This window comes from Palaemon carinicauda, chromosome 4 (assembly GCF_036898095.1).
Source record: "Palaemon carinicauda isolate YSFRI2023 chromosome 4, ASM3689809v2, whole genome shotgun sequence".
In the NCBI taxonomy this organism is placed as follows: domain Eukaryota; kingdom Metazoa; phylum Arthropoda; class Malacostraca; order Decapoda; family Palaemonidae; genus Palaemon; species Palaemon carinicauda.
In genome coordinates, this window is record NC_090728.1 from 87798413 (window position 1) to 87811558 (window position 13146).

Sequence of the window (13146 nt, forward strand, 5' to 3'; positions counted from 1 at the left end):
AAGATATGAACCAAAGAAAGATCACAACTAGAAAGTTCCAATGACCAAGCAAAATGATGGGGGAACAGAATGGGATACTATTCCACTGAATGAGATTTTGGATCTACTTTTTGTTCAACCTACAGTACTTGGAAATATGTCTACCCCAACAGTAAATGTCATAGATGCCTAAAGGCAATAAAAGTTTCAATAGGTTTAGTAACCATTCCAATTCCCTCAGCTACAACTGTCATACTACTCTACTTCCCTGTATCGAATCTGATACTATGCCATCCTGTTTTTGCCTCTGACTACAAGGAAGATTTTAAAAGTTTTGATCTGTGAATTACCTCATTTTACTAGAAAAAATTCCTCCATATAAAAAAAAAATCTTTAAACATCAACAGCCATCTACAGAGGTTAAAACTGAAAAAAAAAAAATATATAATAAAATAATACTTACAATAGGAACATTTTCAGCAGTTTGCAGAAGTTCTACAAGATCCTCTGGCATGTCTGTAACAGCCTAGAAAAAAATAATACAGTATAAGCAATAGCAAAGATGCTATGTTTACTTGAAAGAAATTGATTAGTGTCAGTAAACCAAAAAAAAATGCTGGTATTTGAAGTCAATTTTCAAGATTTTTTTTTTTTAAATCTGCAGGTTTCCTATTATGCCTTAAACACGTGTAATAGTACAAAGCAGTTAAGGAAACAGGCTCATAAGTAGTTTAATTCTATCAAAGTAGTTTAGCAAAGATTATTTTCAAGTTAAGAGATAGGTCTTTTCACTTTTGTTATTGTAGCTAGCAAAATTTTGGTTTTTTTTTCTGTAAACCTACAATGTGAGACCTATCTAGAGTGAATTTTCTCTGGGAAAATATATTTATGAGACAAAATGTTCTAAAATTATAGGGAGAACAACATGTGCTGGCATATATAGTGTATACAGTTTTAGTCATTTACTTGCTAAAATGCCATGAAAAAATTCCTATTTGCTGTGGTCTATCACACTCCATATAGTCATTACAAATTATTACTATTACTAGAAAAGATACTACCCTAGTTGTAAAGCAGGATGCTATAAGCAAAAGGGCTCTAACATGGAAAAATAGCCAAGCGAGGAAAGGGAATAAGGAAATCAAAGTAAATGTGTGAAGTAATAAATAGAGCACAAAATATCTTGGGATCTATAAAAAACGTTAAAATAGACACAGGTAAACCATCAATTTTCTGGCACTCTTGGCTCCAAAGCCTTGCTGAATTAACCATTTTTCCAGACCATCCAATGTCACCTTAATAATAATTTAATAATTCAACAACACATCACTACCCCCATAAAATACTAAAAAATTCTTTCTATTCATTTTGACTGGTTACAGTATATAATTTTTAGGAAATATTTCACTCTAAATAATAGTAAAATACTACGATTCTATATGTAAAGTACCTTTATATTCATTATTAAGTAATTATGTAATTATATAATAATTCCATGATAGATAGTCGTCAAAAGATAAAACTACTAGTCAATAACAGAGCTTGTGTTATACAAAAATGTAAAGAAAATATCCATTTGTTTCCTTTGACACAAGAAGTCCACTATGATGGATAATTATAGGGCATCAGATAAACAAAAAACCTGATCTTCTAATGACAAAAGCAGATATTATGAGAGAGAGAGAGAGAGAGAGAGAGAGAGAAGAGAGAAAGAGAGAGAGAGAGAGAGAGAGAGAGAGAAAGAGAGAGAGAGAGAGAAAGAGAGAGAGAGAGAGAGAAGAGAGAGAGAGAGAAGAGAGAGAGAGAAAGAGAGAGAGAGAGAGAGAGAGAGAGAGAGAGAGAGAGAGAGAGAGAGAGAAGAGAGAGAGAGAGAGAGAGAGAGAGAGAGAGAGAGAGAGAGAGAGGAAAGAGAGAGAGAAGAGAGAGAGAGAGAGAGAGAGAGAGAGAGAAGAGAGAGAGAGAAAGAGAGAGAGAGAGAGAGAGAGAGAGAGAGAGAGAGAGAGAAGAGGAGAGAGAGAAAGAGAGAGAGAGAGAGAGAGAGAGAGAGAGAGAAGAGAGAGAGAGAGAGAGAGAGAGAGAGAGAGAGAGTCTTTTGTATTTCAGTGGCTTGGAAATAGGAAATATGTAAGTCACTTGTGTCAAATACTGGGTTAAATTTTCAATAAACAGAACATATTATAATAGGCAAACTTCCACTAGCAAAAACAATGGACAATACCCATATGCAATATATTATATAAAGCAGACATGAAAATTTGATATTTTTTAGGAAATTATACAACAGTTTGAATAAAATACGGAATGATATAAGAAAAAATAAATCTAGTCTGTCATTGCATTTACAGCTATCCGGGTTAAAAACGTGTTCATTGTTACCGATATTGAGGAAATATCCTAAGATCTATGAAATGCATGTAAACATAGGAATCAGGATAGTGTATTTGGTTAATGAAAAAGTAAACCATATTTTACAAAAATTACCTAAAGAATTTTAAGAAAATCAGATTTTGTCCAGATTAAAGAGGTGTCGGACAATCAGTTGCCGGAAAATAGGTGGTACAGTTGTATGTAATATAACTATGAGGGCCTACTCATGTCAGCCAGTTGAACATAAAAACCTTGAACTTGAGAATTTCCACCGATTCAATTGCCTGATAAGATCATTCCACAATCTGATCACAGCTGGAATAAAAGCTATAATGCGTAGTATTGAGTCTTGTGTTGGAAAAGTAATACTGTTAGAACTAACTGCATAAACTGTACCTAGTACTACGTACAGGATGGGAAAATCTGAATAAAAAGGATGGTCAAAATTCCAAATAATCTCATGAAACATGCATAAAGAACAAAATGAACGACTGTGCCAGAGTAATAAAAATATCAAGAATAAGAAATCTAATAAACTACAAACTTTTGTCCAACAAATTAAGATGAGAATTAGCAACTGAAAACTAGACAGAAGAACAATACTCCGAAGATAAATTATAATGAAAGTAACAAATACCTCTGGAATAGATTGATCACCAAAACTGAAAAGATCCTCAATAAGCCAATGTTTTGTACAATTGAAGAAACAGACCTAAGGTGTTTCTCAAAAGTAAAATTACACTTCAAATTTTAAAGGAGTCTTAAATTGTTGAAGAAACCTTAGCAATACATTCAATCAGATTTGAGTTTTACTATGGTTCAACTCTCAAGACCCATAAATTGCACCAGGCACTAATTTTAGCTCGATCTCTATCCAAGGGATTCAGTAACCCCAGTTTTACATTCAGGAGAAGGAACTGACGCAAAGAATAACATTGTCTGCATATGCAACAAACTTGTTTTCTAGGCCAAACCAACAAATGTGTAGACAGTATGAAAAGTAATGGGCCAACATCACTACCCTGAAAAAGACCAGCTATCACATTAATGTACTCACTATTGTACCCATCAATAACTGCAATCTATTACTTAAAAAGTCAATAATGATGTTAAGACCTATTATTTCCTTCCATTTGTTTTCAGGTTAAAAAAATAAGGACTTCATGATTAATACAGTCAATGGAAGAACTAAAATCACGGCCAATCATACAAACTTACAGACCACAAACTACAGATTTCTGCACAGCATTGGAAATTGTGAGAAGGGCATCACATGCTCCAAGGCATTTGCTAAAGTCAAATTGAAAACTAGGGAACAGATTATTACCTTCAGCATACCCATTTACATGTTTTTCCAAGACTTTCAAAAACTTTGGATATGAGTAGTAATCTGCAGGAATAGAGTTACCACAAAGGCATTCACATAATGGAGTAACATTACCAATTTTCCAACAAATGCAAAAAGAATCTCTACTTGCTAACTTGTGGAAAGAGTAACAATTTATAAGTTAAGAAATCGGTGGTCTTTCTGAAAACTGAGGAAAAATACCATTTGGGTCTACACCTATATAACTGAGGTTCACCAAGTTTTAATTTCATGAGACCAGGCTTGTAATAAGCTTCACTTATGATTTGCTCATTACCCGATTCAAAGGCAACATCTAGTAAGCCATAGCAAGCAATAGGAGAAATGACAAATATGAAAGTAATTTTTATTTTTTCTATCGATACAAACCTGAAGCTATTTATAGGGATTATATTTCGGTGAAGCTAGAAGATGAGCCATAAGACTTTAAGCGAGGTATAATCACCCGCCCGCTAGTTAGCAGGGGGGTAGAGATGTAGCCCGCTACCCCGCTCACTCACATACTGTACTAGTGTTGTGTTAGTCCTTTTGATTGCAGGTAGAACTTCTTGGGGGACAAGTGATGGCAAGTTAATCTGTATAGATAGCTACAGGTTTGTATTGTTAGGACAAAAACAAATTATTTCAAATTTGTCATTTGTTACAACACTAAATACAAAATCTTCGCTATTTTTATGGATGACTCACTCCTTAGGAGGGTGAAGTCCAAACCAACTGGCTTTGGTATCTGACCCAAAATTTTCTCTGAACTTGCTCCACACATAACAGGTAAAAACCCTTACACTTTGCTAAATTCCATACAACACATGGTCAGTGGCCTAAGCAATCTGTGTGTTTGTGATACTAGCAATGCAACTGATCTAGGTAAGAGCTCTCAAAGATAAAGGAATCTTAGAATGTACCATATATGTTACCCAATTCCACCTCGCTAGGGGTATGGGGACGTAACAAGTATTATTTCTATACTGGGTTAGACAAGGGAAATCATTTTACCTGCAGATAGGCGAGGCCAGCTTGCAGAGGACCATAGGTGCTGTTCCCCAAGGGAGGGGAAGATGAAAGAATGAGCCAGTTATCCTTAATCATTCATGCTAGACTAATCCAGGGTAATCTTTGCCTTCAACCATCTGCTACTTGTCCACCAAGGAGCCTGAGGTATTTAAACCACATGTTGTACAGCCACCATACGGTCAATCGAGAATGTCTCCATGTTCCTGTGGGTCACGTCTTGCAGGTAGTGGGCAGTGAAGATCGTTTGACACTTCCAAACGCCTGCCTGTAGTACCTGCGCCACAGTAGTTTCGTTTGAACGCTAAGGATGTTCCTATGCCCCCCAACATCAGGAGCTCTGGGTCGTCGTGGTGGAGGATCAGGATTCGGTGAAAAGTCCATGACCTTGCAAATCCAAGCAGAGATGGCATTCTTTGTGATCTTCCTCTTGACTTTCTCCATACTGACAAAGAGCACCGACACTTGAGGGAGAGCTTCCTAAGTTCTTTGACATAATATCTCAAAACTCCTTACTGGGTTAATTAACAGTTGATCTGGATCATTGGTTACAGAACTAAGACCCCCAATCCGGAAGGGCTGAAATCTATGATCCGCTACTTCCAGATTTTAAGTCTTAGCAATAAACTCGGGAACGAAGCTGAGAATTACCTTCCCCCATCCCCTTGAATTGGTGACATCATAGTTAAGACCATGAAGTTCGCTAACACTCTTGGCCGAGTATAAGGCGAGTAGGAACACAGTTTTCAAAGTTAGGTGGCCATCTTTTACCTGGCATAATGATTCAGGGTGCCCCCTTTACAGTGTAAAGGATGCAAACCCTGTTCCATGGAGGAGGTCTAACTTCTGACTGGGGACAAGTAAATTTGAAACTTCGTATGAGGAGAGAGCACTTAACGAGGAAGAAATATATTTTCCTTTCAGTTTAAAGGAGAGGCTCAATGCCAAACGGTAGCCTTCCACTGTCAAAACCGAGAGGAGCATTTCTTCCCGAAGGTAAACAACAAACTCCACTATTGTTGGGATAGTGGCATTGAGGGAAGAGATACCCCTTCCACAACACCAACCACAGAAGACAGTCCACTTGTCCTGGTAGACTGTAGCTAAGATCTTTGCAGGTATGCAGCCATCCTCTTAGCAACTTGTTGTGAAAAGCCTCTCAGAGAAGAGGTGCTGGGTAGTCTTCAGGCGTGAAGTTGTAGCGAAGCTACGGCTTTGTAGAAAATATTTGTGGGTGTTTGAGTAGATTGTGTCGTGGAGGGAATTCTCTTGGGATCTCCATCAGGAGTAGCATTAGGTCTGGGAACCACTCTGTGTGATGCCATAGCAGAGCTATGAGGGTCATAGAGAGGTGGCTGGATACTCTGGTCTTGTTGAGTACAGTAGTATTCCCAACAGACAGAATGGGGGAAAGTTGTAGACGTCGATGTTGTCCTTCCGTTGTTTGAATGCATCTCGCAAGAGAGGTTGGGGGTCCGGGACTGAGGAGCAGTACAGCATGAACCTTCAAGTTCAGGGACGTCGTGAACCAGTTCACAGTTGCAAAACCCCACAAAGTCAGGACTTTGTTGTCTACTAGATAATTCACAGACCACTTGGAGCCCACTATCTGAGTCGCTCTGCTCAGACTATCCGCGAGCACATACCGTTTTCATGGAATGAAATGGGCTGATAGGACACCGAGATGTCTTCTGTCCATTTTAGTATCTTTACTGCTAGATGGCGTAGGGGCTGTGAATAGGTACCCGCCTTGCTCAAGTACGCAAGCCACTACTGTGGTGCTGGCGCTCATCAATACCATGGAGTGACCTGCCAGAAACCGCTGGAGGGATACGTAAGGTGTCATCTTTAGAGATTTATATGCTGGTACCTTTCGGGCTCAGACCAGAGCCCGGAGGCTATGTGGTGCAGCATGTGGGTCCCTTACCATTCTTCTGAAGCATCTGAATAGAGCATCAATTCCAGAGGGAGAACAAGGTCGACCCCTTTGTGGAGGTTCTCGTCTGCAACCCACTACCTTGGGTCTATCTGCTGCTCCAGTCTCAAAGGGACTAGGATGTTGGAGGAATCGGACTGATTCCACTTGCACTTCAGCCGCCACTGGAGTGTGTGTCTTGAGGTGACAGTTGGGCACTAGATGGGCCAGAGATGATAGGTGACCAATGAGATGCAACCAATGATGAGCTGGCAGTTCTTCTTGTCTAAGGAAGGGGCTTACTACCTTTATCAACCTCTAACCTGTTGTCTGATGGAAAAACTTTCTGTATGTTGGTGTCGATGATCATACCGAGATATACCAGTCTTTGAGAGGAAGCAGAAATGACTTTGAGGTTTACCATGATCCCCAGGTCTTGGCAAAACACAAGGAATCTGTCTCGGTATTGAAGAAGAGTTACCACAGAGTCTTCAAGGATCAGCCCGTTGTCCAACCTTAGGAGATTGATGCCAATCCTATGAGCCAAAGATGACAGTAACGAACACTATTGAGAATACCCAAAGTGCTGTGACAAGACCAAAGCACAGTACCTTGAACTGGTATTGTGTATTGTTGAGTATGATCCCGAGATACTTCCTTGAAGACAATGGACCGAGATCTGGAAGTATGTATCCTTGAGATCTAGCGTGCACATGAAGTCCTGTGGTCTTACTATTTATCTGACAGTGTCTGCACGCTGAACAGAGTTTGTCAGACAAACTTGTATAGAACCGAGAGATCGATGACGGGTCTCCAGCCTCCAGACGCTTGTTTCACAAGAAAGAGTCAACTGAAGAAGTCTGGGGATCTGTCCTTGACATTCTGGAGAGTCCTTCAACATGTTCTAGACTTTGGCTCATTGGCCCTGCTCCTTTGCGGATCCCTTCACTTAGGAGCTCAACGAAACTGGATTCAGAGTCAACGGAGGCAGAGATTGAATGAACGGGACGTGATAACCTGACCGTATCACCGAGATTGTCCAGGGTTTGGCACCGTGCTACAACCACCTCTGCAGAGGTGTTGCAGGAATCCCCCAGTGGTGGAGAAGTGGGAGAATTGCCTGTCCTAGCGGATGTAGCATCAGCCGGTCCCTCTGCCTCCATGGGAGGGCTTAGAGCCTTTCTACTCCTTAGATGGAAAGGACTTTCTCGACACCTTCTTTGGATTGGTTGTAGTCGTTGATATCCTAGTCGGTGGCTGTTTCGATGTTTGAGGCTGCTGCTTCTGTGACGGAGGTGCACGATAGGGCCTGGATGTCAGGGCCCTATGAAGAAGGGAGTCCTGGTTCGATTTCCTCCATCGTTTCGCCACTCATTCGACGTCTTCCAGCCTGACCAGGAAGGACGGGACCCATCGAGAGTGGAGTTCCTTAATCTCATCAATTCTGAGTGTGGGACTTGTCAATGGAATCTTCATATTATCGCGTCTCTTCACCTAAGAATAACATTCAGCCACTGGTTAACTTCCTGGTGGGAGAGAAACTCAATGGTTCTGGTCCCCAACAAGAGAAAAGTTTCCATAAATCTCTTAAGAGTCCTTGGACCAATCCTCAGTTCTGACAAAGTGTCCCATGGATCCCAACCAAAGATCCAGCCACAAAGTAGCATACATGGCATACAGGCGTACTTCGCTATCTTCTCTATGTTCAGGATCTCCAATGCTGGGAAGGAGACCGAGTCTCTCCTACTCCTCTGGTGAGTACCTCTATGGAATGGTATAGAAACAAGGCCATCGAGATACTAGCACTGGAGTGTTATTGGATACTTTGACTGGCCAGACAGTAATACTTTGGATACCTCTCTCTGGTTACGGCTAATTTTTTCTTTGCCTGGACATAAACCGAATAGTCTGGCCTATTTTTTACACATTCTCGTCTTTCCTCATACACCTAACCAAACTGAAATTACCAAACGCTACTTCTTCGATCAAGGGGCTAATTACTGTACTGTAACTGTAATTGTAAGTGGCTACTTTCCTCTTAGTAAGGGTAGAACAGACTTTAGCTATGATAAGCAGCTCTTCTAGGAGATGGACACTCCAAAATCAAACCTTTGTTCTCTAGTCTTGGGAAGTGCCATAGCCTCTGTACTATGGTCTTCCACTGTCTTGGGTTAGATTTCTCTTGCTTGAGGGTACACATTTACCAAGAGGTTGTTTATTCCTTATCTGATTCTTTTATTTTTCAAAACCATCCTTACTGTTCGCCATTCAGTTTAAGTGGCTATCCTGGAGGGTATTTAGCCTTGCATGGTGTATCGGCTCCTCCATATTGACCAGTTTTTCCAACTTTTTTTTCTATAGTCTATGGGTTTGATCAATCACTTTATTTATATTTCTGTACATATTGTTCTTGTTATCATTCTTGTTAATTTGCTTTTTAAGCATGATGTATCTTTTTTATTACCATTAATTCTTATGCTCTCTGGAGACATTGAGCAAAATCTGGGACCAGTACGTCCTAGATTTCGTCAATGTCGTCTACTGTATTGCAATATTCGTGGGCTTCATGTAGATATTCAAGACCTTACAGTTATGTCCAGACAGTATGATATTCTTCTATGCTCAGAAACTTTAGTTTCTAATATGAGGCACTCATCTGAGCTTATAACTGGTTTTAAGAAGCCAATAATGTTGAAACGTGATGTCATCCCTAGGACAGGAGAATGAGTACCCTGCTTCTCATAAGTCCTGCGGTGAATGTGGATGTCATGAGATTCAGGTAATAAAAGTTTGTGGCAGGCATAACAACTTCTATTTGTGTTCGATCTACCGGAACAATGACATGGATGATTCTATCTTCAATTGTCTTCTTACCATTATGGCTAAGATACAAGATGATGATAGATAGGCCTCTTTTGTCTTTGTTTGTGATTTCAATGCTCACCATAGGGAGTGGTTAAATTCTGTTTCTCCTACCGATTGCCATGGCTTAGGAGCTTTAGACTTTACCTCTGAATCAAGGTGTGAGCAAATCATAAGTGAAGCTACTCGCAGGTATGGTAACTGCTTGGACCTCGTACACACCAACTCCCCTGGCGTTATAACAAGTAAGGTTGGTTCTCCAGTTGGGATATCTGATCATGCCTTGATTTCATTAGTAGTGAAGACTGAGCAGCCTGTCCCGATATATCTTACTCATGTAAGATTTATATGAAATCTCAAGCAGCCTGGAATGGGATTTTGCATGATCTTTTAGGCTTCAATTGGTCACAATTGTATAGTAGTGTTGATCCTGTAGTCCCTTTGAATGAGAATCTAGTCAACATAACGGACAGGTGTATCCCTTCTCGAGTACTAAGGTACCAAGTGAAGGACAGACCATGGTTCACTGATGATTGTAGACATACTTATTTGGAGAAGCAGGAGGCCTATCATCTTTGGAAGGGTAACAGATCAGATTTAACCTGAAATAACTATACTCGGCTTAAGAGCTTTTGCTCAGAGAGTTTATGCTTCAACTGAAAAAGAATATGATTTAACCATAAAAGAAACCCTTTCTGGCACACCCCCATGAGCATAAGTGGTGGACTACCCTTAAATCTGTGCTCTTTGGTGTTGATGCAACAGTTCCTCCTTTACTTAAACCAGATGGCTCTGTCAATCACTGTCCATAGGAAAAAGCGACCCTTTTGGGAGATGTGTTTGACAGCAAGCAGAGTAATGAGAAACTTGAACTTCCTCATTCCTGTTTTCCTGAGGCTAACCTAACTAGTTTAGCTTTTTGATCTCGTGAGATTAAAGCTCTGTTGATGGACCTTGATGCTTATGAATATGGAGGTGTATACTCAAATGATATTTTTCCTTTGTTTTTTATAAAGACGGGAGATATCTTAGCTCCCAAGTTATGTTTACTTGGCGCAAGTTAGCAAGAAGAGGAGCTTTTAGCACTTGTTCGAGAATTGGTAATATTACTCACTATGTAAATGTGTTTGTGGTAGCTCAAGTCCAACGGATTAGCACCCAACTTCCATAACTCCCATATTATCTAAAGTTTTTGAACGTCTTAATTGGTTTAGCTGAAGGTAATCATCTGCTCCCTAGTTTGTAATTTGGTTTTTGTAAAGGCCTTTGAGCATGTGATGCCCTTCTTATAATCTCCAATGCTGTACAGAAATCCCTTTATTGTGGTCACGAAGTTCGTATGATTGGCCTTGATTTTAGTGCTGGCTTTGACTGCGTTAATCATGAGGCCCTTGTTTTCAAACTCAAACAGTTGGGAGGTGATATCTGGTGTTCCTCAGGGTAGTGTTCTTGGCCCATTACTTTTCATACTATATACACACGACATGTGGTTTGGCCCAGAAAACAAGCTTGTTGCATATGCCGATGATGCTATTCTCTTTGCATCAATTCCATCACCTGAATGTAGATCAGGGATTGCTGAATCCCTTAGAGATCTAGCTAAAATTAGTGCATGGTGCAAATTATGGGGTATGAAGTTGAATCCTAACAAAACTTTTATTGCAAGTAGGTCAAGGACCGTGGCTCCTCAACATCCGGATCTCAGCATTGATAATGTTTCTTTAACTTTGTATGACAAAATTCTAGGTGTGATTCTCTACAGCAAATTTACTTTTGAGAATTATATAAGGTCTGTGCTTTCTTCAATTACACAAAACACTGGCTAATTGAGAAAGTCTTTCAAGATTTTTGGTGATCAATCTATTCTGAAGAAGTGTTTCAATTCTTTTATTTCACCTTGTTTCCAGCATTGTTCTCCTGTCTGGTCTTCAGCAGCAGATTCTCTCTTAATTTGTTCATTCCATTCCTGATCTAGATATTAATCTCTGGCACCGTTGTTTGGTTCATTATGCATGATGCATAAGATTTTTTATAATTCTGACCATCATTTACATTCAGATCTTCCCGGACAGATCCATCCTGTTCGTAATACTAGGTATGCAGTTAATTCTAACAGTCAAGCCTTCTCCATCATGAGGCTCAATACTACACAGTACTCATGAAGTTTTATTCCAGCTGTGGAATGATCTTCCTAATCGGTTAGTTGAATCAGTAGAACTTCAAAAGTTCAACGCCCAGCAAATGTTTTTATATTGAACAGGCTTACATAAGTCCTTTTATAGTTTATATATCAAATATCTATTTTAATGTTAATGTTTTTAAAATATTCTATTTCAATTTTCATTTCTTCTTATATCATTTATTTATTTCCTCACCTCACTGGGATATTTTTCCCTGTTGGAGACCTTGGGGTTATAGCATCTTGCTTTTCCAACTAGGGTTGTAGCTTAGCTAGTAATAATAATAATAATAATAATAATAATAATAATAATAATAACAATAATAATAATACTTCCTCTTCTTTGGAGGAATTTAGAGGATGAGCCCGCATGGAGGGAACTGAAGAAGCCAGGGATCTTGGAAAAAGCCTTCCTCTGGACATTTGTTAACCCCTTTGACCAGGGCAAAGCTGCACTGGCCTTGGGAGGTCTTCTATGCTATAAACTTGGTCAAAGACAGTACCCTTGCCCTCGTGAGGGTTCACTGTTAGGTCAGACAACCCATCAAAGGCCCTTATGCAGGCCAAGACCTGCCAGAAGGTGTGCTTTCATGAGCTGGCGAGGGACATTCACGAGCTGACCTGTGAGAAATTGGAACAGGAGAGCGACGATAAACGAGAAGGGTTGTGAAGGTTACGAGATAGCAAGTGATGATCCAGAGTTGGCAATCGACGCTTGCGCGCCGGCAGGCAGGCGAAAAAGCAATGGTGAATGTCGAGCAGCTGGCGAATGACGAGAAGCTAATAAATGATGAGAAGGCGAACGGCGAGAGGGCAAAAACCTGTAAGCTAGCGAACGATGAGCAGTTGGGGAGTGACGAGCAACTGGAGAATGACGAAAAGCTGGCAAACGATGAGTAGTCAGTGAACACTGGGGAGATGGCAAGTGACGAACATGGGCTGACCAATGACGAAAAGCTTGAGGGTGTCAGTCATGAGCTGGTGAAAACCGCAGAGTAGGTGAATGACGAGGTGTAGAGTGATGGTCAGGAGGAGGCGACTGACTATTACAAGAAGAATTATGACGATCACGAGATGATGAGTAACGGTCACCGGGTGACACGTGACGAGACGTCAATGGCGAACGTCCCAAAGGAGAGTGAGAAGATAGTCAGTTCTCAGGAGAGTTGGAGAGATTTCTCTAGACAGATGGAGAAGGAGAATGTCTGGAGGGACGGCGAGAACTGCACTCCCTTGACGCGGAAGAGAGATGACTCGTCGACAGCGGTGAGTTCCCTCTGCAAGGGAGACCTCCAAAGGGATGGGAGTCAGTGGAGTGGCAAGGCGACATCTGGAAGGTCTCAGGAACAGTGTCTCAGGGGAGGGCCACATTCACGAATAAGAGAAGTGGCCACCCGCAGGAGAAACCTGCCTCGGAGTTTGCTCCTCCCCCCGACGAAAGAGTTGGCTCAGCATGGGGTAGAGCACAGT

General features: G+C 40.6%; 1 protein-coding gene across 1 annotated transcript in view; it reads right to left on the reverse strand.

Moving 5' to 3' along the window:
* Nucleotides 1–379: 379 nt before the first annotated feature.
* The window catches only part of LOC137639560 (lysosome membrane protein 2-like), a 101204-nt gene continuing 88437 nt past the window's right edge, over nucleotides 380–13146 (reverse strand). The window contains exon 10 of the mRNA XM_068371823.1: nucleotides 380–505. Within this exon, the coding sequence (XP_068227924.1) occupies nucleotides 380–505 (126 nt within the window). The remainder of the gene's footprint in view (nucleotides 506–13146) is intronic.